The sequence below is a fragment of the Carcharodon carcharias genome, chromosome 13 (assembly GCF_017639515.1).
Source record: "Carcharodon carcharias isolate sCarCar2 chromosome 13, sCarCar2.pri, whole genome shotgun sequence".
Classification (NCBI taxonomy): Eukaryota; Metazoa; Chordata; class Chondrichthyes; order Lamniformes; family Lamnidae; genus Carcharodon; species Carcharodon carcharias.
This window is the reverse complement of record NC_054479.1, coordinates 124,464,244-124,490,922: the sequence shown is the minus strand read 5'-3', so window position 1 is coordinate 124,490,922 and position 26,679 is coordinate 124,464,244. Positions and strand designations below refer to the sequence as shown.

Here is a 26,679-nt window from a genome sequence, read left to right as displayed (position 1 = left end):
ATCCTATCTCTCAGTAATCTCTGCAAGGACTACTCCCTGCTTACAGCCTCTGCTGCTAGATTATAGAATAATAGAATGATTCAGAACATGGAAGGAGGCCAGCCTGTGTGCCTGTGCCAGATCTTTGGTACAGCTATCCACTCAGTTCCTTTCCCCTTCTCTTTCCTCATAGCCTTGCAAATCCCTTTAAACATTTTACCTTGCGTCCCTTCCCTCCACTAAAGAATCAGGGGCTTTTTCTGTCACTTACCACACCTCTAGCATTTCCCTGTCCCAAAAATTCCTCTTTACTTTCAAATGCCACTGTCAAATCCATTCACAATGATAACACATTTGTCTTTCTTCCATTAACTTGATTGTCAAGCGTTTTCTTAACAACATGTTTTGAGAATCATATTTTTCCTCACTTGTAGAATGTATAACGTAGGTGTTGCTGGTAAGGCTGGTATTTATATTCCATCTATAGTTGATAGTGTTCCTGCTAATCCATCCGGTAGGGAATTCTAAGATTTACAGGTTGATTTTAATCCTACCTGCCTGGTGAAAACTTGGAAAGTAGGTAGTTAAAATCAACTTATCTGCCAATGTTCCATTAGGATCTCTCTGCATATCTTTGGCCTTAACCTGCTCTTCTGATCCAGATAAAGCTCCCTGTACTCTGTTCCTATTAAACAAACCCATGGTAGGTACAACTCGGGTCAGATACAGGGTAAAGCTCCTTCTACGCTGTCCCCATCAAACGTTCCCAGGCATTTACACCATGGGTTAGATGCAGAGTAAAACTCCCTCTCCACTGTCCCATTAAACACTTCCAGACCACGTACAGTATGGGTTAAGTACAGAGTAAAGCTCCATGTATTCTGTTCCATCAAAAACTACCAGGGCAGGTACTGCAGAGGTTGGATACAGAGTAAAGCTCCCTCTACACTGTCCCATTAAACGCTCCCAGATTAGGTATGGATTAGATACAAGTTAAAGCTCCTCTCCCAACACCGTCCCATCTGGGTAGGCACTGCAAAGAGCAGAAAAATCAATGACAAGAGATATTTAGTGGACTATTCTGCAGAAAGAAAGAACGAAAGAAGAAATAGATTTGCATTTATATAACACCCATCAAGGCTTCAGGGCAAGAATAAAAAATAATCTTGAAGTGTACTCACTGTTGTAATGTAGGAAACACAGCAGCCAATTATACACAGCAAGGTCCCATGGACACCAATGTGACAATGACCAGGTTATCTGTTTTGAGTATTGCTGAAAAAAGAGACGTGTCGAAGTTCTTCTTCTTGCAGTCATCAGGACAGTCCGCAAGAATACCAATATAAGGGGAAAAGAACAATCGTTGATGCTGCAAAGTGTCCAGATGAGTGCAAGACAAAAAGCTTTGACGTGTCTCTTTTTCAGCAATACTCAAGTTCTGTAATACCAAATGACTATAATCTGTTTTAATGGTATTGATTGAGGGGTAAATATCAGCCAGGACACGAGGGACAATTACCCTCTTCTTCTTCAAATTGTATCAGGGCTTTTCACATCTGTCTGAAACAGCAGCCTGGGCCTTGGTTTAAAGTTTCATTCCAAAGATACCACCTCTGAACGTGCAGCACTCCCTCAGTTCTGCACTGGAGTGTCCACGTAGATCACATGCTTATGCATTATGAGTGAGGTTTAAATCCATAGCTTTTTCACTCAGAGACAAGAGTTCAACCCACGAATGCAAGGTTGGCACCTTCCTCTCGATGATATGGTCCCATCCATCCTTCAGCCAAGCTTTACTTTGTCAACTTGCCTACCAACAAAAAGGTTGGGTAGCTTATTCAATTAGAAAGCACTCTCAAAATCAGCACAGGTTATCTCACAAGCCAACTCCCTAATTATTTGGTCTGGACTCTCAGTTGCTAATGTCCTTCAGGGAGGGAAATCTGTCGTCGTTGCCTGGTCTGGCCTACACGTGACTCCAGACTCACAGCAAGTGGTTGGCTCTTAAATGCCCTCTGAACAAGCCACTCAGTTGTAACAAACCACTACAAAGTCGCAAAAAAGGAATTAAACTGGACCGACCACCCGGCATTGACCTAGGCACTGGAAACGACAATGGCAATCTCAGCCCTGTTGACCTTTCAAAGTCCTCCTTACAAACATCTGGGGGCTAGTGCCAAAATTGGGAGAGCCGTCTCACAGACTAGCCAAGCAAAAGACTGATAAAGTCATCATCATGGAATGATACCTGACAGATAATGTCCAAAGTACCACCATCACCATACATGGGTATGTCCTCTCCCACCATCAGGATAGGCCCACCAGAGGTGGAGGCAGAGCGGTATACAGTCAGGAGGGAGTTGCCCTGGGAGTCCTCAACATCCACTCCGGACCCCATGAAGTCTCATGCCATCAGGTCAAACATGGGCAAGGAAACCTCCTGCTGATTACCATGTACCACCTTCCCTCAGCTGATGAAGTAGTACTCCTCCATGTTGAACACCAGTTGGAGGAAGCACTGAGTATGACAATGGCACAGAATGTATTCTGAGTGAGGGACTTCAATGTCCGTCACCAAGAGTGGCTCGGTAGCACCACTACTGACCGAGCTGGCCGAGTCCTAAAGAACATAACTGCTAGATTGGGTCTGTGGCAAGTGGTGAGGAAAGCAACAAGAGGAAAAAACATGCTTGACCTCATCCTCACAAACCTACCTGCTGCAGAGGCATCTTTCCATGACAGTACCTGTAGGAATGATCACCGCACAGTTGTTGAGTGGACAAAGTCCTGCCTTCGCATTGAGCATACCCTCCAAGGTTGTGTGGCACTACCACCGTGCTAAATAGGATAGATTTCGAACAGATCTAGCAACTCAAGACTGGGCATCCATGAGGCGCTGTGGGCCATCAGCAGCAGTAGAATTGTACTCAAACGCAATCTGTAACCTCATGGCCCAGCATATTCCCCACTCTACTATTACCATCAAGCCAGGGGATCAACCTTGGTTCAAAGAAGAGTGCAGGAGGGCATGCCAGGAGCAGTGCCAGGCATACCTAAAAATGAGGTCTCAGCCTGGTGAAGCTACAACACAGGACTACTTGCATGCCAAATAGCATAAGCAGCAAGTGATAGACAGAGCTAAGCAATCCTACAACCAACGGATCAGATCTAAGCTCTGCAGTCCTGCTACATCCAGTCGTGAATGGTGGACAACTATTAAACAACTCACGGGGAGGAGGCTCCACAAATATCCCCATCCTCAGTGATGGAGGAATCCAACACATCAGCGCAAAAGATAAGGCTGAAGTATTTGCTACAATCTTCAGCCAGAAGTGCTGAGTGGAAGATCCATCTCGGCCACCTCTGGAAGTCCCCAGCATCACAGATGTGAGTCTTTAGTGAATTCAATCCACTCCACGTGATATCAAGAAATGGCTGAAGGCACTCAATACTGCAAAGGCTATATGCCCAGACAATATTCCAGCAATAGTACTGAAGACTGTGCTCCCAGAACTTGCCGTGCCCTAGCTAAGCTGTTCCAGTACAACTACAACATTGGCATCTACCCGGCTATGTGGAAAACTGCCCAGGTATGTCCTGTACACAAAAAGCAGGACAACTCCAACCCAGCCAATTACCACCCCATCAGTCTACTCTCGATCATCAGTAAAGAAATGGAAGGGGTCATCAACAGTGCTATCAAGTGGCAACTGTTCAGCAATAACCTGCTCACTGATGCCCAGTTTGGCTTCCGCCAGGGCCACTCAGCTCCTGACCTCATTGCAGCCTTGGTTCAAACATGGACAAAAGAGCTGAACTCCTGAGGTGAGGTGAGAATGACTGCCCTTGACACCAAGGCAGCAATTGACAGAGTATGGCATCAAGGAGCCCTAGCAAAACTCGAGCCAATAAGAATGAGGGGGAAAACTTTCCGCTGGTTGGAGTCATACCAAGCACAAAGGAAGGTGGTTGTGGTTGTTGGAGGTCAGTCAGGTCAGCTCCAGCACATCACTGCAGGAGTTCCTCAGGGTAGTGTCCTAGGATCAACCATCTTCAGCTGTTTCATCACTGACCTTCCTTCCATCATAAGGTCAGAATTGGGAATGTTTGCTGATGATTTCACAATGCTCAGCACCATTTGCGACTTCTCAGATGCTGAAGCAGTCCATGTCCAAATACAGAAAGACCAGCACAATCCAGGCTTGGGCTGACAAGTGGGAAGTAACATTCGCACCACACAAGTGTCAGGCAATGGCCATCTCCAACAAGAGAGAATCCAACCATCACCCCTGACATTCAATGGCATTACCATCATTGAATCCCCTACTATCAACATCCTGGGGGTTACCATTGACCAGACACTGAACTGGACTAGCCATATAAATACTTTGGCTACAAAAGCAGGTCAGAGGCTAGGAATCCTACGATGAGTAACTCACCACCTGACTCCCCAAAGCCTGTCCACCATCTACAAGACACAAGTCAGGAGTGTGATGGAATACTCCCCACTTGCCTGGATCAGTGCAGCTCCCCCAGCACTCAAGAAGCTTGACACAGTCCAGGACAAAGCAGCCTGCTTGATTGGCACCACATCCACAAACATTCACTCCCTCCACCACTGACGCATAGTAGCAGCAGTGTGTACCATCCACAAGAAGCACTGCAGGAATTCACCAAGGCTCCTTCGACACCTCCTCCCAAACCCATGACCACTATGATATAGAAGGACAAGGGTAGCAGATAGATGGGAACACCACCACCTGGAAGTTCCCCTCCAAGCCATTCACCATCCTGACTTGGAAATATATCGCCGTTCCTTCACTGTTGCTGGGTCAAATTCCTGGAACTCCCTTCCTAACAGTACTGTGGGTGTACCTTTACCACATGGACTTCAGTGGTTTGAGAAGGTAGCTCACCACCACCTTCTCAAGGGCAACTAGTGATGGGCAATAAATGCTGACCCAGCCAGCGAAGTTCACATCCCGTGAATGAATTTAAAAAATGCACAGTGTAAGTGAAAGTGAAGATCAGTCACAAGGGAGAACTCCTTTGTAACCAGACCAGCATCAGTAACCACAATCTATAAGGAGTCAGCTCCTCAAGGATCTTTCAACATTCCATCAATATTTGTAAACACACACTTGTAGTTATAAAGCTCAAGTTTCTGTCAGTAAGATCTTTGTGGATAGCCACAGCGTAATCCTGGAGACAGCTCTCTGACAATTCTACTTCAATTTAATCCATTTTCAAGCTTTGGTTGCATGTAAATTTTGTGCTGATAATGATGAGAGAATTTAATACAGGTGAAAGGAGCACCTTCAGCTCAAGCATCAAGTGTCAGCATCAAATACAATGTAGGTAATATACGGAATAAAGCTCCTTCTACAATGTCCCCTTCAAATACTTCTAGGACAGGTATAGCGTGAGTTAGATACGGAGTGAAGCTCCCTTTCCACTGTGTCACGTAACACTCCCAAGGCAGGTACAGCACAGATTAGATACAGAAAAAAGCTCCTTCTACCCTGACCCATTAAAAACGCCGAGGGCAGATTCAGCATCATTAAGTAAAGTTTGTTATAAACTGTTCCATCAAACACACTCATGGCGGGTACAAAACAGTTTAGTTAGAGTATAGTTTACTCTAAACTATCCCATTAAACACTACCAGGGCAGATAAGAGCTCCCTGTACACTACCTTATAGAACACTCCTAGGACATTTTCAGCACAAGTTACATACAGGGTAAAGCTCCCTCTACACTGTCCTGTCAAAAATTCCCAGGCGAGGTACAGCATGGGTTAGATAAACAGTAGCACTACCTCTATATAGTTCCATCAAACACTCCAAAGGCAGAAACAATACAGGCTAGATACAGCGCAAACCTCTCTCTACACTGCCACATGAAACACTCCAATGCATTTTCAGAACAGGTTAGATACAGGGTGGAGTTTGCTTTATAGTATCCCATCAAACAGTCCCAGGACAGGTACAGCCCTGGCCTGGACCCAATTGATTTCAGGGTCCTTCAGACTCTCATTATGCCAGTATCTCAATGGAGAATATCTTTACAAAAACGAACTTCAATTATCTGATAAAGAAAGTAAAATCTCATCACTGATATAGTACTGAGGAGAACTGATCACAAAATATGGGGGATGCAGAGTTAAATTGGTATAAAGAAATGCTCTGGAGTGATTTAAACAGCTGTGCGCCAGAAGATGTCCCAGCTGGTGCACAAGTACCTGCTTTATAGCTGGAATGAAGATTTAAATTTCAAAAGACCTTGAGTGAACAGCTTGGAGAATTTTATAAATCTCCCATTTAACTGAAGTGTTGTGAAGATGAGGCCAACTGACCTCTCTGCTGCATTTCCACAATAATTCACTTTGTGATCCTAATATCTCTTCTCCTCGCTGATTCTGAGTCCCCTCGTCTTCTCTCTCCTTTCCCTTGCTCCACTAATCTCTCTCTACCTATCCTCCATTGCATGAATTCTGAGTGTGTCTGATGGGAATATGCAAAGGTTATAGTTGATTGACAGGTTAACATCAAAGTTTTACCACCTAAATACAACCGGGGTTTTTGTCATCTCTCCTCATAATTTAATCCTTGAGTGTATGGTATATTGAAGGGGAGGCGATAGCGTAGTGGTATTGTCGCTAGACTAGTAATTCAGAGACAAAAACAAAAATGGCTGGAAAAACTCAGCAGGTCTGACAGCATCTGTGGAGAGCATGACAGAGTTAACGTTACGAGTCCAAATGACTCTTCATCAGAACAGTTCTGTTCAGAACAGATGAACATGAAACCATTGTTGATTGTTATAAAAACCCATCCGGTTCACTAATGCCTTTTAGGGAAGGAAATCTGGTCGACATGTGACTCCAGACCCACAGCAATGTGGTTGGCTCTTATGTGCCCACTGATGGGCAATAAATGCTGGCCTTGCCAGCAACACCCACATCCCATGAATGAAAAAAAAAATCTACACAGCACTCTGTCCAAAGCAGAAATCCTTCCCAAGGTGTGGTACCCAGAACTGTTCACAATGCTCTAGGTGTGATCTAACCAGACATTTGGATAGCTCTTTCACTATTATTTTAGTGAGTGTATTTAAAACCGAAATAGATAGGTTCTTGATCAGTAAGGGGAACAAAGGTTAAGGGGAGAAGGCGGGAGAATGGAGTTGAGAAACTTATCAGCCATGATTGAATGGCAGAGCAGACTCAATGGGCTGAATGGCCTCATTTCTGTTCCTATGTCTTATGGTCTTATTAGCAATTTTGATTATTTTCTATGCTTGTTCGTGACATTTTAATAATGCATCTAGACCCCTCCTTCCCTGTTTCCAGTTTATCACCATTTATAAAGTACTTGTTTCTATCCTTTTTAGGTCCAAGTGGATGACCTCACATTTACCTGGCTTGAAATCCATTTACCACATAACCTTTCACTTAATCTATCAACATCTCTTTGTAATTTTATGCTTCCATTTACATTTCTTAAGAACATAAGAATGCAAAAAATGGGAGCCAGAATAGGCCATACAGCCCCTAGAGCCTGGCCAGCCATGCGATATGATAACAGCTGATTTTCAGCCTCAACATCACTTTTCTGCCCATTCCCCATATCTCTTGAATACCTGAGACACAAAAAATCTGTCTAACTCAACCTTAAATATAATCAATGATGGAGAATTCACAACACTCTGAGGTAGAGACTTCCAAAGGTTCACAACCCTTTGAGTGAAGAAATTTCTCATCACAGCCGTAAATGATTGGCCCCTTATCTTGAGACTGTGCCCATGTTCTAGATTCCCCAGCTACACGAAACAACCACTCAGCGCCTAACCTTCATAATCTTGCATGTTTCAGTGAGATTATCTCTCATTCTTCTAAACTCCAACTTTTCATCATATGACTCTTTCATTCCAGGAACCAAACTAGTGAACCTGCACTGTACCACCTTGAATGCAAGTAAATTCTTCCTTAAGTATGGAGACCAAAACTGCACACAGTATTCCAGGTGTGGTCTCATCAAAGCTCTGTACAATTGTAGCAAAACTTTCTTATTCATATACTCCAATCCCCTTCCTATTAAGGCCAACATATGCCTTCCCAATTGCTTGCAGTACGTGCCTATTAACTTTGTGTTCCTTGTACACATACACCCAAGTCTCTCTGAACATCAACATTTACAAGTTTCATACCTATTAAAAAAAATTTCTCTTCTACTCTTATGACCAAAGTGACTAACTTCACACTCTCCCACATTATACTCCATATGTCACCTTATTGCCCGCTCACTAAACCTGTCTATATCTCTTTGTGTCCTCCTCACAGCTTATATTCCCGCCTATCTTTATATCATCAGCAAACTGAGATGCATTATTCTTGGTCTCTAATTAATATAGACTGTAAAAAGCTGAGGCCCCAGTGCTGATCCTTGTGGCACCCCACTAGTCACAGCCTGCCAACTTGAAAATGCCCTATTTATGCCGACTCTTTGTTTCATGTCCATTTACCAATCCCCTATCCATGCTACTACATTACACCCAACTCCATGTGCCCTTATTTTGTGAATTAACCTTTTGTGTGGTAGATTATCAAATATATTTTGGAAATCCAAGTATACTAGTCTACTGGTTCCCCTTTAGCTACCCTACTAGTCCCATCCTCAAAAAACACTAATAAAGTTGTGAAGCATGATTTCTCTTTCATAAATCCATGTTGACTGCTCATGCAATGATTTTCAAAGTGCACTAAGATTTCCTTAATAATAGGTTCCAGCATTTTCCCCGATGACTGATGTCAGGCTAACTGACTATGTTATTCTTTGTATTCTGAAATATCCCTTTCAATGTCCACCACTGCATCTCTATTGACCTATTCCTTAACCACTTTAGCTAGCTCTGCTTTCATTCCCACATAATTGCCCTTATTTAAGTTTAAAATACCAGTCTTGGACCCACTCTTCTCTCCCTCAAACTGAATGTAAAATTCATTATTTTGATCGCTGCTACCCAGGGGTGCCTTCACTATGGGGTTATCAATTAATCTTATCTCATTGCATAATACCAGGTCTAATATAGCCTGCTCTCTAGTTGGCTCCAGAATGTACTGTTCTAAGGAACTATCCTGAAAACATTCTATGAACTTCTCATCTAGGCCAGTTTCCTGCTTTCTCTCTTCCTCCTTTCATGAACAGCAGCATTACATTTGCCAACATCCATCTGCTGGGACCATTCTAGAATATAGGAAATTTAAGAAAATAATAACCAGTGCATCCACTATCTGTGCTGTGACTTCTTTTGGAACCCTGGGATGTAGGCCATCAGGTACTGGAGATTTGTCAGATTTTAGTCCTATAAGTTTCTCTAATAATTTTTCAATGCTGAGATTAATGACATCAAGTTTTCTTTATTCTTATTTGTCCTTTGGTTACATTTTATTTCTATTTTGTCTTCTACTGTGAAGACAGACAAAATATTTGTTCCAGGTCTCTGCATTTCCTCATTCCCCATAATAACTTCTCCTGTTTCTGCTTGTAATGGATCAACATTTACTTTAGCTACTCTCTTTTTTATACACTTGTAAAATTGCATACAATCTTTTTATATTCCTGGTCAGTTTACTCTCATATTTACTTTTTCCCTTTATCATTAATTTAATGGCACGACTTTGCTGGTTCCTAAAACACTTCTTCAGGTTTACTACTATGCCTTGCAACTTTATAAGCTTCAAAATCTTGGAACTCTCTTGCTAACAACACTGTGGGTGTACTACACCAGCTGGACTACAGTGCTTCAAGAAAGTGACTCACCATCACCTTCTCAAGGGCAATTAGGGATGGACAACAAATGCAGGCCTTGCCACCAGCAATGCTCCCATTCCATGAAAGAATGAAAAAATAAATGTGATTATTTTATTAAAACAGTAATCAGATAGCTAAAGTAATAGCAAGCTACTGTTTCTAGATTAGAAGCAAAAGAAGAAAACTCACCAGCTACTGGAGGTCAAACAAAAATAAAAAGCAGCATTTTCTTCCTCCTCTGCACCGAATTCCTAACTTTGCACTTGGTCCATGAAGCACTCTGCTCCCAGATCATTCTGTGCCTCCTCACTCTTAACACTTGCAATACCACATGTCTTTGTTTCATCAACAAATTTTGATATGTGGCTTTCAATCCCATCATTTAAGGCATTAATAAATAGGATGAATAGATGAGGCCCCAATACAGATCCTTGTGGGATACCACTGGTCCCATCCTGACAATTAGAATACTTAACCTCTGTTTCCTGTTGCTCAGCCAATTTTCTAATTAGGTCAATAATTTGCCTTCAATTCCATGGTCTTCAAATTTAATAATCTCTCATGAGGGACTTTATCAATTGCCTTCAGGAAGCCCATATAAATTACATCCACAGCCATATTTCTGTCCACTACTTTAGTCATCTCTTCAAAAAATTCAATCAGGTTCATTAGGCATGACTTACCCTTTACACATCCAAGCTGATCAACTGAAAATTTTCAACATGTTCTGTCATGTTATCTTTAATTATAGACTCTAGTAATTTCCTGACAACAGATGTTAGGCTAACTAGTCTATAATTCCCTGGTTTCCCACTGTCACCTTTCTTAAATAACAGTGTGGCAAGCACAATTTTCCAACTAAAGAAACGGTTCCCAAGTCAAGAGAACTTTGAAAGATTATGGGTAGCACAGTAGATGTTATGTATATGAAATGACTTTTTAAGTTCATGAAGTGCCATGTAACAGACTTGTTTGGAAGATAGAAGCACACAGGATTAAAGGGACAGTGATAACATGAGTGCATAATTGGGTAAGTGGCAGAGTATCATAGCTAATGGATGTTTGTCTGACAGGAGGGAAATATACAGTGGGGTCGCCTAGGGAACAGTATTAGGACCATTGCTTTTCTTGTTATATATAACTGGCTTGGAATTGAGCATAGGAAGTACAACTTTGAAGTCTGCAGATGATACAAAACTTGGCAATGTAGTAATTAGCAAGTAGGGCAGTAATTGACTTCAGAAGGACATAGACTAGTGAAATGACAGATATATGGCAGCTGCAATTTAGCATGGATAAGCGTGAAGTGATGCACGTTGGGAGGAACAGTGGCCTGAATTTTGCGCTCGTTGTGCGCACTCGATCAGCAGGCCCGGAAGCGGACGCGAAATGCACCTCTGCCTGCTATCGGCCCCCAACTGCGATCTTATGCTGGCTTGCCAATTAACAGCTGTTGGGGGCAGGAAGGGGGTGGGAAGAGGGCGGGCGCCGACATCACCGAGGGCATGGGGGAGCACTTCGAGAGGGCTCCCTGAAAGCAGACAGCTGCCTGAGGGAGGTGCAAGGCGTGCAAATAAGAAAATAAAGCCCAAAAATGCTGCAAAAAATGTCCATGCAGCATAATCAAGCACCTGAAAGCCGACCTTTTCATTTTAAATCCTAACGGAGATTTCATCCCGCCCCTTGGATGGGGTTTCATCAAAAACATAAAACCCACCTGGTCGATTGGCCCATCCAGCAACCGTAAGGTTGGCGGGCTACGAAAAATCGCTGACAATTGGGACATTAATGCACTTAATTGTCAGTAGGTGCTCTTCTGGCTTCTGCGGCGCACGCCAAGTGAAATATCGCACAAACGTACGATGATGTCAGGATGCTTGCCTGATGTCATCTCACATGATTTCACGTCTGTCCGGTTCAGGCGCCCGCCCGGCCGCCCGCGGGACATAAAATTCTGGCCAACGTGGAGAGGCAGTATAATCTGAGTAGCACTATTTTGAGAGAGGGGTGACTGAGGTGTAAAAATTATGAGGGGCCTAGACAGAGTAGATAGGAAGAGAGGTCAATTACCAGTGGGCACAGATTTAAAGAGCAGAGATTTCAATTACCAGGGGGCACAGGTTTAAGGCGATTGGTAGAAGGATTAAAAGGGATATTAGATAAACTTCTTCACCCAGAGGGTGACTGGAATTCACTGCCCAGGTTGGTGGTTGTGGCAGAAACTGTCAATTCATTTACAGAGTACCTAGTCTGCACCTGAGGTGCTGTAACCTGCAAGGCTACGGACTAGGTGCTGGAGGGTGGGGTTAGAATGGACTGCTAGCGTTTTATCAGCCGGTGCAGACATGATGGTCTGAATGGCCTCTTTCTGTGCTGTAACTTTTCTATGGCCTTATCGTTCTATGGGTGCAAGAATAGGGGAACCTGAAGGTGCCTATTTGCAAATCTTTGAAGACGGTAGCAATTTTCTCTAAGCTGCATAGCAATCCGAAAGTCCTCAAGTGGGACGCACAGAATCCGGTCCCTTTAAATTATCGTACATGCATGGTTGCGCTAAACTTATAAAGGGGCTAAATACTTAAAGAAACTGCCCACGGATCCAAAATAATTTTCGAGGGAACATCGGGCGGCAAGGCAAGTTGAGAAGACAATTAAGAATGGTTATGGGATACTTGGCTTTGTAATTAGGGGTATTAAATACCAAACTAGGGAGTTATGCTAATACTTTACAAACCTCTGTGCAGCTGGGAAGTCACGCTGAGCCCTTCATGACTTCAGCATGGGGCTGGATGTTGGACCCTACTTGCTGTGGGGCTTTCCTCACAGCTGCTGAGGAGTTCTGCTGGCCAGGCCTCTGGTGGCAATTGGCAATGCGGGAACATGTCCTTGGCATGCAGAGCCAGAAACACCGAGAGCGGGATGGAATTGGGAGTGGAGCCAGATGCTCTGAGTACGGGGTGAAGTTAGGGGTGTGGGAGCCAGAAGCCATGAGGAGAAAGAGAGCAGCAGAGTGAGCTGCAATGTGTTTGGAGCAAGAGCCACAAAATAGAGCAGCCTAAAGCTTCTGTCAGTGTCTGGAGAACCGGTGAGGGGAAGTGGAGCAGGTGTAAGCTGCTGGAGACCAGGAGAGCCATGTGGACAACACATACCGAACCGCACCCCCCACTGCACCCTGCCCTGCCCCCACCCTAAGTCTGGGCAGTTCTGTGGTGAGGAAGATACCCTTTGTGGTCTGGATGGCAAGGTAATCTGGCTCGTGCAGTCAAGGGGAATTAGCAAAGGAGCACCAAGAGTGCAGTTTCTTTGCTGCGATCACTAACTATTGCTCTGCGGGACACAAAGTATCCCTGTTCTTACCATTTGAAACCATCTCTGCTACCCACCAATTTGAGACCAGGAGTTGCACTCTTGATGATTTTCTTGTGTATCTGGAGCACGGGCCATGGTTGTTTATTGTAAAAGGTTAATCTCTTTAAATTAAGCTTTTTCATGAATGTACTTATAGGTTTGATGCTGATGGAATAAAGGATCACTGTGCTGGAACTTTCATGCATCTTGCATACTTTACATGACGTGGTTAGGCCTCAGCTGTCCAATTCTGAGCACTTGCTAAAGTCTTTGTGAGGGTAGAGAGGAGGTACTGGGGAAGGGGTGGCATAGTGGTATTGTTACTGGACCAGAAGCCCAGGATAATGCTCTGAGGACCAGTGTTCAAATCCCACAATGGCAGATGGTGGAATTTGAATTCAATCAACAAAAGTCTGAAACTAAAAGTCAAATGCTGACCATGAAACCATTGTTGTAAAAACCCATCTGGTCCACTAATGCCCCAGGAAAGGGAATCTGCCATCCTTAGCTGCTCTGGTCTAAATATGACTCCAGATCCAAAGCAATGTGGTTGACTTTTAACTGCCCTCTGAAATGGCCTAGGAAACCAGTTAGTTGTAATCAAACCGCTAAAAAGCAATAAGCAATGAAACAGGCTGAATCACCCAGCATCTACCTAGGCATCGGAAACAATAATGACAAAATTAGCTGTCAATCCTGTAAGGTCCTCCATACTAACATCCAGGGGCTTGTGCCAAAATTTGGAGAGCTGTCTCACAGACTAGTCAAGCAGCAGTCTGACAAAGTCATACTCAACTTACAGATAATGGTCCAGACACCACCACCACCATTGCTGGGCATGTTCTGTCCCACCGGCAGGACAGACCCAGCAGAGGTGGAGGCACAGTGGTATACAGTCGGGAGGGAGTTGCCCTGGGAGTCCTCAACATCGACTCTGGACCCCATGAAGTCTCATGGTACCAGTTCAAACAAGGGCAAGGAAACCTCCTGCTAATTACTATGTACTATCATCACCCGCCTCCAACCCCCACCTCCACCCGCAGTTGATGAATCAGTGGTCCTTCATGTTGAACAGCACTTGGAGGCAGTACTGAGGGTGCAAGGGTGCAGGATGAACTCTGGGTGGGGGAACGTCAATATCCATCACAAAGAGTAGCTCGGTAGCACCACTACTGACCAAGCTGGCCGAGTCCCAAAGCACATAGCTGCTAGACTAGCAAGTGATAGACAGGGCTAAGCGATTCCACAATTAATGGATCATGTTTAAGCTCTGCAGTCCTGCCACATCCAGACATGAATGGGGTGGCAGGTGGTGAGGGAACCAACAATATACTTCACCTCATCCTCTCCAACCTACCTGGCACATATGCATCTGTCCATGACAGTATCGGTAGGAGTGACCACCACATAGTCGTAGTGGAGACTAAGTCCCACCTTCACATTGAGGATACCCTCTATCAAGATGTGTGGCATTACCACCGTGTTAAATAGGATAGATTTCAAACAGATCTAGCAACTCAAGACTGGGCATCCATAAGGCACGGTGGACCATCAGCAGCAGCAGAATTGTACCCGAACACAATCTGTAACCTCATTGGCCTGGCATATCCCCCACTCTACCATTGCCATCAAAACAGGGGATCAACCTTGGTTCAATGAAGAGTGCAGGAGGGCATGCCAGGAGCAGCACCAGGCATACCTAAAAATGAGGTGTCAACCTAGTGAAGCTATAACACAGGACTACTTGCATGCCAAACAGCATAAGCAGCAAGTGATAGACAGGGCTAAGCGATCCCACAACCAACGGATCAGATCTAAGCCCTGCAGTCCTGCCACTTCCAGTTGTAAATGGTGGTGGACAATTAAACAACGCATTGGAGGAGGAGGCTCCACAAAATTCCCCATCCTCAATGATGGAGGAATCCAGCACATCAGTGCAAAAGGTAAGGCTGAAGTATTTGCTACAATCTTCAGCCAGAAGTGCTGATTGGATGATCCATCTTGGCCACCTCCAGAATCCCCAGTGTCACAGTTGCCAATCCTCAGCCAATTCGATTCACTCCACGTGATATCGAGGAATGGTTGAAGGGACTGGATACTGCAAAAGCTAATGGCAATAGTACTGAAGTTCCAGAATTTGCCGCACCCTCAACCAAGCTGTTTCAGTACAGCCACAACACTGGAATCTACCTGGCAATGTGGAAAATTGCTGAGGTATATCCTGTACACTAAAAAAGCAGGTCAAATTCAACCCGGCCAATTACCACCTATCAGTCTACTCTCGATCATCAGTAAAATAATGGAAAGGGTCATCAACATTGCTACCAAGTGGCACATGCTTAGCAATAACCTGCTCACTGAAGCTCAGTTTGGGTTCTGCTAAGGTCACTCAGCTCCTGACTTCATTACATGGTTCAAACATGGACAAAAGAGCTGAACTCCAATGGTGAGATGAGAGTGACTGCCCTTGACATCAAGGCAGCATTTGACCAAGTGTAGCATCAAGGATCTCTAGCAAAGCTGGAGTCAACAGGAATCAGGGGGAAAACTCTCTACTGGTTGGAATCATACTGAGCACAAAGGCAGATGGCTGTGGTTGTTGGAGGTCAATCATCTCAGTTTCAGGACATCCCTGCAGGAGTTCCCCAGGGTAGTGTCCTAGGCATAACCATCATCAGCTGCTTTGTCAATGACCTTTCTTCTAACATAAGGTCAGAAGTGGGGATATTCGCTGATGATTGCACAATGTTCAGCAATATTCGCAACTCCTCAGATACTGAAGCAATCCATGTCCAAATGCAACAAGACTGGGACGATATTCAGACTTGGGCTGGTAACTGGCAAGTAACATTCATGCAACACAAGTGCCAGTCAATGACCATCTTCAACAAGAATATAACCAATGCCCCTTGGCATTCAATGGCATTACCATTGCTGAATCTCCCACTATCAACATCCTGGTGGTTACCATTGACCAGAAACTGAACTGGACTAACCATATAAATACTGTGGCTACAAGTCAGAGGCTTGGAATCCTGTGGTGTGTAACTCACCTCCTGACTCCCCAAAGCCTGTCCACCATCTACAAGGCACAAGGAAGGAGTGTGGTGGAACACTCTCCACATGCCTGGATGAGTGCAGCTCCAACAACACTCAAGCAGCTTGACACCATCCAGGACAAAGCAGCTCACTTGATTGGCACCACATCCACAAACACTCATTCCCTCCACCACTGATGCATAGTGACAGCAGTGGGTACCATCTACAAGTTGCACTGCAGAAACTCACCTAGGCTCCTTAGACAGTACCTTCCAAACCCATGACCACTACCATCCAGAAGAGCAAAGGCAGCAGACACATGTGAACACCACCACCTTGGAAGTTCCCCTCTAAGTCACTCACCATCCTGACTTGGAAATATATCATTGTTCCTTCACTGTTGCTGGGTCAAAATCTTGGAACTCCCTCCCTAACGGCACAGTGGGTGTACCTACACCACATGGATTGCAGCAGTTCAAGAAGGCAGCTCACCACCACCTTCTCAAGGGCAATTAGGGATGGGCAATAAATGCTGGCCTAGCCAGTGATGCCCACATCCCACAAACGAATAAAAAAACAGAAGTTTACCAGGATAGCACGGGGTTGAGTTGCTTTAGTGTGTGGGAAGATTGGAGAAGCTGAGATTGTTCTCCTTGGATCAGAGGAGGTTAAGATGAGATATAATAAACATATTCAAAATTATGAGTTGTTTCAATGAAGCAAGTGGAAGAAATGTTTCCCTCTGGCAAGTAAGCCAGTGACCAAAGGTCAATGATGTAAAATAACTGGGAGGGATAGGAGGAAAATTTAACGATGGGTTGCTCAGATCTGGACTGCACCAGCTGATAGGATGGTGGAAGCATATTCCATAGGTATTTCCAAAAGGGAATGGAACAGGTACTTGAAGAGGGCTAATTTGTAATCTTATGGGAAAAGCTGGGGTGTGGGTCTAAATTGGACAGCTCTTTCAAAAAAACTGGCACGGGCACTAATGTTGCAATAATTCCATTTCTATTGCATTTATGGCTATTTCTCTTGCACTGATGCCTTGTTTCTGTTGACCAAAGGTGCTGTTTCTGTCGCATGAATACCCTACTTCATTTGCACGAATGCCCAATTTAAGCTGCTTTCATGTTCTGCTTCGAGTGCAGTGATGCCCTTTTTCTTGCTGAGTACTCTCTTTATCAGTTGCCTCGTATCTTACTACTAGCATTTTGTACTATTAAAATATCTGATGTAGCAAAGCCGGGATTCCCAGACTTGGCTCAACAGCATTTTATGTCATTCGCCCCCGCAGGACTATTACCGGTATGTCATATTTATAAACTTCACAGAGAGTCCCTGCAGCAGTCCTCAGGTAATAACTCACCAAAGATAAAAGAATGATTCAGCATTGGCACTTCTGCACCCGTTCCGAGTTCCACAATTTACTGTTCTGTCGTTAATATTAATGCCATTTATTCCACAATTCTTTTCCCAGAGACGGCACTGGGAATTAAGAGAGGTATTTTATGTATCAACAGGCCAGGGAGCACCATGTCACTTTGGTTCCCTGCTCCTGGAGACAAAGGATCACCAGAGATGGAGAGAGAGAGAGAGAGAGGGGGAGAGAGATAGAGAGGAGTAAATAAACAGATACCAACAGCACCAGAGTTGGAGAGACCACATGAGTAGACACCAATTGTGGCAGAGCTAGAGAGACAAAATGACAGCCAACAGTTTCACCATTTTATTGTGCCTGCAGGGACAAGCTTGTCTGTACAGGGAATGTTCACTGGCAAAACTGTAAAACATACAATGCAATTTCAGCAACTATGCACCGAGAATTATGGTGTGGTCACTGGTCAACAAGTTGAGGCATAACATCAATGTGTGGAATCACAGTGAATTAAGAACCAGATCAGATTCCAATGTAAAAAAAATAACTGCACATGTAGGCTGCATCATCAGTCCTCGCAGAAAAATTGTTCTTGCCAGCAATCCTGAACAGGAGTTCAAACCCCTCGGCAGTTGGAGAGTTTGAATTCAACATCACAAACTGGAAAATAAAAAACTGGGGTAAAAGTGACCATGAGTCTATCAGATTGCTGCAAAAAACTCAACAGTTTCACTCATGTCCTTTAGGGAGGGAAACCTATTGTCCATAAAACCAAAAAAACTGCGGATGCTGGAAATCCAAATCAAAAACAGAATTACCTGGAAAAACTCAGCAGGTCTGGCAGCATCCAGACCTGCTGAGTTTTTCCAGGTAATTCTGTTTTTGTTTTGGATTTCCAGCATCCGCAGTTTTTTTGTTTTTATCTCTGTGTTTAATTGACTGCCACTGCTCTTCAAGAAATGCCTACCTCCTTGAAGAAGTTCTGTTCTTTTCAGCGTCAAAGGGTCATGAGGACTCGAAACGTCAACTCTTTTCTTCTCCGCCGATGCTGCCAGACCTGCTGAGTTTTTCCACCTATTGTCCATGGTCTGGCCTACATGTGATGTCAGTGCCAAACCAATGTGCCTGACTGTCCTCTTAATGTAATTGTCCTTAATTGGCCTTGTAAGCCAGTCAGTTGTGTTGAAACTGCAACAATTCAAGGAGAAGGCTCACTACTTGGGGTAATTAGGGATGGACAATAGTTGCTAGCTTTGCCAGAAACACTCCCATTCCAAAATATAATGAGGAAAAAAAATCTCAGTGCATGCTGGGAAGATAAAAGGTTGGCAACTAACAAGAAGAATCAAAATTGAGGGAAGGGAGATGAAGAGTGGTTAGTGAGAACACATTTGAAGGACACTTACAAAGCAAGCAGGGACTTCTAAGTGGAGGAAAAATATGCAAACAGATTAACTATTCATCACTGTTCTGTACAGAATGCTTACGTTGCAAAATGGGCATCAATCATTGCTATTGACCATACTTGCTCCCAATGAATGTTTAGGTGCCCGGATGGCACTTATTATAGTGAAAGGGGATGGAAAGATGCAAAGAGACTCAGGGAGAGGGGAGACAGACTGTGGGAAAAGGGGTAGACAGATTATGGGAAGAGGTTGTGGTGGATGGAGGAAGGAGGTAGATACAGATGGAGGAACAAGTAGCTACAGACATAAGGAGGAGGGGTAAGAAACAGAAGGAAGAAGTGCAAACAGACAGTAAGATGAAGTGCCAGCAGATTGAAGGAGCAGGTGGAGACAGACTGAGGGGGGAGGTGGAGATAAACTGAAGGAAGAGGTGGGAGCAGACGGAGGGAAGAGGTGGGGCCAGACCGAGGGGGGAGGTGGGGGCAGATCGAGGGGGGAGGTGGAGACAAACTGAAGGAAGAGGTGGGGGCAGACCGAGGGAAGAGGTGGAGGCAGACCGAGGGGGGAGGTGGAGACAAACTGAAGGAAGGGGTGGGGGCAGACCGAGGGAGGAAGTGGGGGCAGACCGAGGGAGGAGGTGGAGACAAACTGAAGGAAGAGGTGGGGTCAGACCGAGGGAGGAGGTGGGGGCAGACCGAGGGAGGAGGTGGGGGCAGACCGAGGGGGGAGGTGGGGCCAGACTGAGGGGGGAGGTGGGGCCAGACTGAGGGGGGAGGTGGGGGCAGACCGAGGGAGGAGGTGGAGGCAGACCGAGGGAGGAGGTGGGGGCAGACCGAGGGGGGAGGTGGAGACAAACTGAGGGAGGAGGTAGGGACAGACTGAGGGAGGAGGTAGGGGCAGTGTAGTGCATTAGCATGTACTGGAAGCTGCATATATTAATACACCGGGCCCTGTTCTTTGCAGATGGAAAGAACACATACACACATTGTGCCTATTTCAGCTAAACAAAATAAGTGACAGCCATCCGCTGACTCATTCCTCAGTGCATATCCAAGCTGGCCAATTACGTCCCTATCTATCTACTCTCAATCATCAGCAAGGTAGTGGGGAGTGTCGCAGACAGTGATATCAAGCAGCATTTACACAGCAATAACAAATTCACTCATGCCCGGGGCTGCAAAGCTCCAGTCTTCATTACAGCCTTGTCCAAATATGGCCAAACAAGCTGAATTCCAAAGGTGAGGGGAGAGTGACTATCCTTGACATCAAGGCAGCATCAAGGTCCTCAACATCAACTCTGGACCATAAGAAGTTTCACAGCATCATGTCAAAAATGGACAAGGAAACCTCTCGTTGATTTCCAGCTACCACCCTCTGCCACCTGACGAACCAGTACTCTTGCATGTTGAGCAACACCTGGACGAGGCACTGAGGATACTAATGACACAGAATATACACTGGGTGGAAAACTTCAATGTTCAGCACCAAGTGTGTCTCAGCAGCACCAATACTATCCTAGCTGGCTAAATCCTGAAGGACATATCTGCCAGACTGAGCCTGCAATAGGTAGTGAGAGAACCAACAAGAAGGAAAACCTAGTTGACCTTGCCCTTATTAATCAACCTGTCACAAATGCATCATTAATGACAATACTGATAGGAATGATCACCACATAATCCTTGTGGAGACGAAGACCTGTTTTTACACTGAAAACACACTCCATTGTGTTGTGTGGCACTACCGCTGTGCTAAATGAGAGAGATTCAGAACTGATCCAGCATCTCAAAACCAGGCATTCACCAGGTCCTGTGATCTATCATCTGTGGCAGAATTGTATCCCCCCACAATTTGTAACCTTGTGGCCTGGCAAATTCCTCACATTAGCATTATAAACAAATCACAGGATCAACCCTGGTTCAATACGGCATGAAGGAAAGCATGCCAGCAGCAGCATTAAGTCATATCTAAAATAAGGTGCCAACCTGGTGAAGCTATAACATAGGATTACATGCATGTTAAACAGCACACTAAAGACAGAGCTAAACAATGAATCAAACCAAAACTTTTGTGATCCTGCCCCTTCCAGTTGTGAAGGGTAATGGATAATTAAACAACAATCAGGAAAGGCAGGTGCCATGAATATCGCCATCCTAAATGACTGGAGCCCAGGACGTCTTCAGTCTATTAAATTTACTCCATGTGATATCAAGAAATGATAGTGTGCACTGGATACAAAAAAGTCAACATTCCAGCTGTAGTGCTGAAAATCTGTGCTCCAGAACTAGCTGCACCCCTAGCCAAACTGTTCCTGTACAAGAGAACACTGGCGCCCACCCAGCAAAAAGGAAATTTGCCCAGTTATGGCCTGTTCATAAAAGCAGAACAAATTTAATCTGGAAATTACAACCCCATCAATCTGCTCTCAATCATCAGCAAAGTGATGAAAGGTGTTATTGACAGTGTTATCAAGCCACAATTACTCAGTGATAACCTGCTCACCATGCACAAAACAGCTGAATGCAAGAGCAGAGGTGACAGTGACTATCCTTTTCATAAGACAGCATTTGACCAAGTGTGGTATCAAGGAGTACTAGTAAAATTGAAGTCAATGGGAATCATTCAGAAAACTCTCCACTGGCTGGAATCATGCCTAACATAAGATAAAATGTAATTGTCGTTGTTGGAGGCCAATTGTCTCAGCCCCAGAACATTGCTGCAGAAGTTCCCCTAGGACCACCCATTTTCAGCTGCTTCATCAATGACTTTTCCTCCATCATAACATCAGAAGTGAGGGTGTTAACTGATAATTGCACCGTGTTCAGCTCCATTGGTAACTCCTTAGATAATGAAACAGTCTGTGCCTGCATGCAGCAACACCAGGACAACATTCAGGCTTGGGCTTGTTAATAGCAAGCTAGGGGGAGATAGTGGTGTAGTGGTAATGTCACTGGACTATTTAATCCAGGAATCCAAGTTAATGTCCTGGGGACTTGGGTTCAAATCCCATCATAGCAGCTGATGGAACTTAAATTCAATAAAATCTGGAATTGAAAGCCAATCTCAGTGATGGTGACCATTGATCAACATAAAAACCCACCTGGCTCCCTTAGGGAAGGAAATCTGCATTCTTAACCAGTCTGGCCTACATATGACTCCAGATCCACAGCAAAATATCAGAATATATCATCTGCCTTCTGAAATGGCCTAGCAAGTCACACACAGTTCAAGGGCAATTGGGGATGGCCAACAAACTACTGGCACTGCCAGTGATGCTCACATCCCTTCAAAGAATACAAAAAAGTCACAATCCTTCCAAATAAGTGCCAAGCAATGACCATCTCCCCAAGCAATGACCATCTCCAATATGAGAGAATCTAGCCACCTCCCCAAGGCATTCAACGGTATTACCAACCTCAAATCCTCCACCATCAACATCTTAAGGGCCACAATTGACCAGAAACCTAAATGGGTCAATCACATAACTGTGTGGCTACAAGAGCAAGTCAGAAGCTAGGCAGAAACGTGAGATTCTCATGTTCTGATTCCACAAAGCCGGTCCAATATCTACAAGGCACAAGTTAGGAGTGCAATGGAATATTCTCCACTTGCTTGGATGAGTACAGCTCCAACAACGCTGAAGCATCTCAACACCAGGACAACGCAGCCTGATTGACTGAATCTCATCTACAACCTTAAACATTCATTCCCTTTACCACCACCATGACTGCAGTAGATATAATCTACAAACTGGATTGCAGCAACTCACCAAGGGTCCTTCAACAGAAACTTCCAAACCTCTGACCTCAACCACCTGGAAGAACAAGGGCAGCAGGTGCCTGGGAACACCACCATCAAGCTCCCTCTAAATTACCCAACATCCCAAGTTGGAAATATATCAATTTTCTTCCATCATCACTGGGTCAAAAATGTGGAACACCCTACCTAACAGCATTGTGGGTATACATGTATCCTTAAGGACTATAGCTGTACAAGAAGGCAGCTCACTATCACCTTCTCAAGGAGAATTAAGGTGGGCAACAAGTGCTAATTTTTCCGGCAAACTCACATCCTGTGAACAAATAAGAAAAGTGGAAACCTGCACAGTGGCTACAGCAGTTGCTCATCTTCAAAATGACCACCTCAGAAGCGATAGTGTGTGAAAAGGCTTACAGACCACAGCCACCAATGGACTGTGCAGAGAAACCTCTTCTGGAGGGCAGGGTAGGAGGTTGGCAACACAGCCACAACAGACCCTCATTTATAAAAGCATTGATCTGTTGCGGCATGCAATAGCCCAGTACTTGCTCTCTTACATCAATTACAATGAGAAGGAGCAACCATCCTTACCTTGCCGTGTGTTGTACTGTCTCATTTGTACCTCCTCCACGCATTCTGCAGCAAACCAGCCAGTCCGACCTTTCACTGTCCCTTCCCAGAATCCTCCTTCACCAATGCTCAGCACTGCAAGAATGAGAGAGGTGATACGTTAGCATTAGGAGTACCTCGAACTGGATTAAGTTTAACATGGGATCAATACATGGTCACCATGCTGCACACTGTCCTGAGTCACTGACAGCAACATTCATACACAGACATGCACAAATGCACACACAACACCAATACACAGATATGCACATACAAACACTCACATACATAGGACCATATGATTGAAATTAATACAATAACCAATTTTAGATTTCTGAATATTATGCAAGTTTGATCTGTGGTAGAAAGCAACAGGCAGTTAGATATATAAAGCAGGCTTTAACTTAGGTACAATGCTATGGCCCCTAAAACTTCATGTACTGCTGAAGACTTGTGCTCCAGAATTGGCTGCACCCCTAGCTAAGCTGTTCCATTTCATCTACAACAGTGGCATCTACTGTACAGAGTGGAAAATTCCCCAGGTATGTTCTGTCAACAAAAAGTAGTACAATTCCAATCTGGTCAATAATAGCCCATCAACCGACTCTCAATCATCAGCAAAGTGATGGAAGAGGTTGTTAACAGTGCTACCAAGTGGTATTTACTCACCAACAACCTACTCTCAATGCTCAGTTTAGGTTCTGCCAGGACCACCCAGCTCCAGACCTCATTTTGGCCTTGGTCCATACATGGCTCGAGCTAAATTTTAGAGCTGAGGTGAAAGCAATTGCCCTTGACATCAAGATACTATTTGATCATGTGCAGCACCCAGGAGCCCTTGCAAAACTGAAGTCACTGGGAATTGGGGGAACCCTCCAGTGGCTGGAGTCATACCTAGCATGAAGATGGTTGTAGTTGTTGGAGGCCAATCATCTCAACCCCAGAACATTGCTGCAGGTATTCCTCAGACCAGTGTCCTAGGTTCAACCACCTTCAGCTATTTCATCGATGACCTTTCCTCTATCATAATGCCAGAAATTTACTGATGATTGCATAGTGTTCTATTTTTAATTCCTCGGATAATGAAGCAACCTGTCCTCACATGCAGAAAGACCAGGAAATATCTGGGCTTGGGCTTCTGAGTGCAAGTAACATATGTGTCACATAAATACCAGGCAATGGTCATCATAAACAAGAGATAGTCCAGCCACTTCCCCTTGACATTCAATAGCACTAGCATTACCAAATCTCCTATCATCAACATCCTGGAGATTAACATTGACTAGAAACTTTGGGCCAGCTACATAAGTACTGTGGATGCACAAGGAGATCAGAGACTGGATATTCTGTGATGAATAACTCACTTCCTGGCTTCCAAAAGCCGTAACACCACCTTCAAGGCACAAGTCAGGAGTATGATGGAATACTTCACACTTGCCTGGTTATGTGCAACCAAAGAATATTCAAGAAGCTCAATACCATCCAGGACAAGCTGTGTGCTTTACTGGCACCCTGTCCACCACCATAACATTCACTTCCTCCACATTGGTGCAACATAGCTTGAGTGTGCACCATCCATAAGATACGCTGTAGTTGTTCACCAATAATTCTTCTACAGCACCTTCCATATGTGACAGAAAAATTAAACAGCCTTAACTATGAATTGTAAGGGAAACAAAAAACAATTGCCGACATAATTAGTGCAATAAAAGCTTTCAAATCAAAACTCGACCTTTGGGTGCAGCAAGCGCAGAAAAGGAAAATGCAGCATTTTCCATCTGTGCTCCGAATGCTGGTAGCTCTCTTGACCTACAAGCCAAATTTCACGGTAGTGGATACCATGCAGAGTCAAGTATCACATTGAAATAAAGCTAAGATCAGTTTTCCTTATATTAAATATAATACTATAATGTAGTTATAAGAGCTAAGTATTTAGTTTGCATTTATCTACCCTTATTTTTCAATATATGTTTAAGGAGCTCGTGATATTTTTCATTTATCAGAAGTAGCTCTCACTAACAAGGTTGGCAATTCCTGATCTAGAAGAACCAGAACATTAGACATATGGGAATACCAGCAGCTCCAAGTGTGCCTCCAAGTCACGCACCATCCAGATTTGAAAATATATCACCATTCTTTCATCATCACTTGGTTAAAATCCTGGAACTCCTTATCTAATAGTATTGTGACAGTACCTTTACTACACAGACTGTAGCGGTTCAAGGCGGTGGTACACCATCAGGTTCTCAAGGGCAATTAAGGATGGGCAATAAATGTCAGCCTTTCCAGTGGCACCCACATCCGATGAATCAATAAATAAAAATGTAGAGGGATTATAAATTGCAAAGCCATATCATTTTAGCTGAAAGTAATACCATTCAGCCCAGCCAGTTGGTGTCCCTCTAGACAGCTCCCTCACTCTGTTACTAACACTTCCCTTAATGTCCTATTGACTGCATCTCCAATGATATTAATTCCTCACATAGATAAAAATTTTTTCCAGGTAATTCTGTTTTTGTTTTTAATTCCTCACATGATGGCTCAGTAATCCCTCCCCCAAACAACCTGTGTTACTGACTGTATCTCCACTGATATTCAACCAATCTCCTCACAGTCACCGAGTAACCCCTGCCGAGTCATTTTAACTGTTGTCTCTCGTGGTGTTAATCCAGCTTCCTCACACTGTTGGGTGCAGTAACTTTTCTTTTCCCAGGTGCACAGCCTCAGAGAATCTCTTCAATACTTGTAGCTTTATTTTTAAAAATAGCTGACAAGCAAAAAAATCGATGAAAGGGGGAGGAAAGAAAAAATCACAAAGGCACAAAGATGATTACCCTGCTGTTTTTTTAGTGCTTTATAACTATTGACACTAAATAACTAGGTTGTTTTAAAGACTCCTCCTGATAGCTCAGTTGGTTGAGGCCGTGAATGACTGGCATTTAGGTATGAATCCAGCTACTTGTTTTGGGTCAGTCTGGGGTGGTAGTGAGGGCAAAGGTAGTGGCTTCTGCCACTGTGCAGTGACTCCTACTGGACACTGCATGATCAAATCATCTTTTGAGGACAGTTCCAGGGTTGGCTGACATACCCTCCATAAACACCAATCCCTCGACTTTCATTGCCCGTGTTCACACCTGAAGAAAGGTCACTTTACCAGCGGTCATCCAAGTGAAGATGTAGCTAGCCAGTCTGTCAATCAGAAGAGAAAGGAAGCTTGGTTGCTATTAATCACATGAGCTCCCAGTGCCAACGTAGGTACTTGGACGAGACTGACAGTTGCGACAGTGTCAGGGAACAAAAAGACCAGTGGGCAGGTCCCTGCTCAGATTACTGCAGAATACAATGTCTGTCC

The 26,679-nt window shown here is 44.3% G+C and overlaps 1 protein-coding gene across 1 annotated transcript in view; it reads right to left on the bottom strand.

The window, feature by feature from the left end:
- Positions 1–26,679, bottom strand: part of shank3a (SH3 and multiple ankyrin repeat domains 3a) — a 773,648-nt gene that overhangs the window by 308,763 nt on the left and 438,206 nt on the right. The window contains exon 16 of the mRNA XM_041203533.1: positions 23,310–23,423. Within this exon, the coding sequence (XP_041059467.1) occupies positions 23,310–23,423 (114 nt within the window). The remainder of the gene's footprint in view (positions 1–23,309; positions 23,424–26,679) is intronic.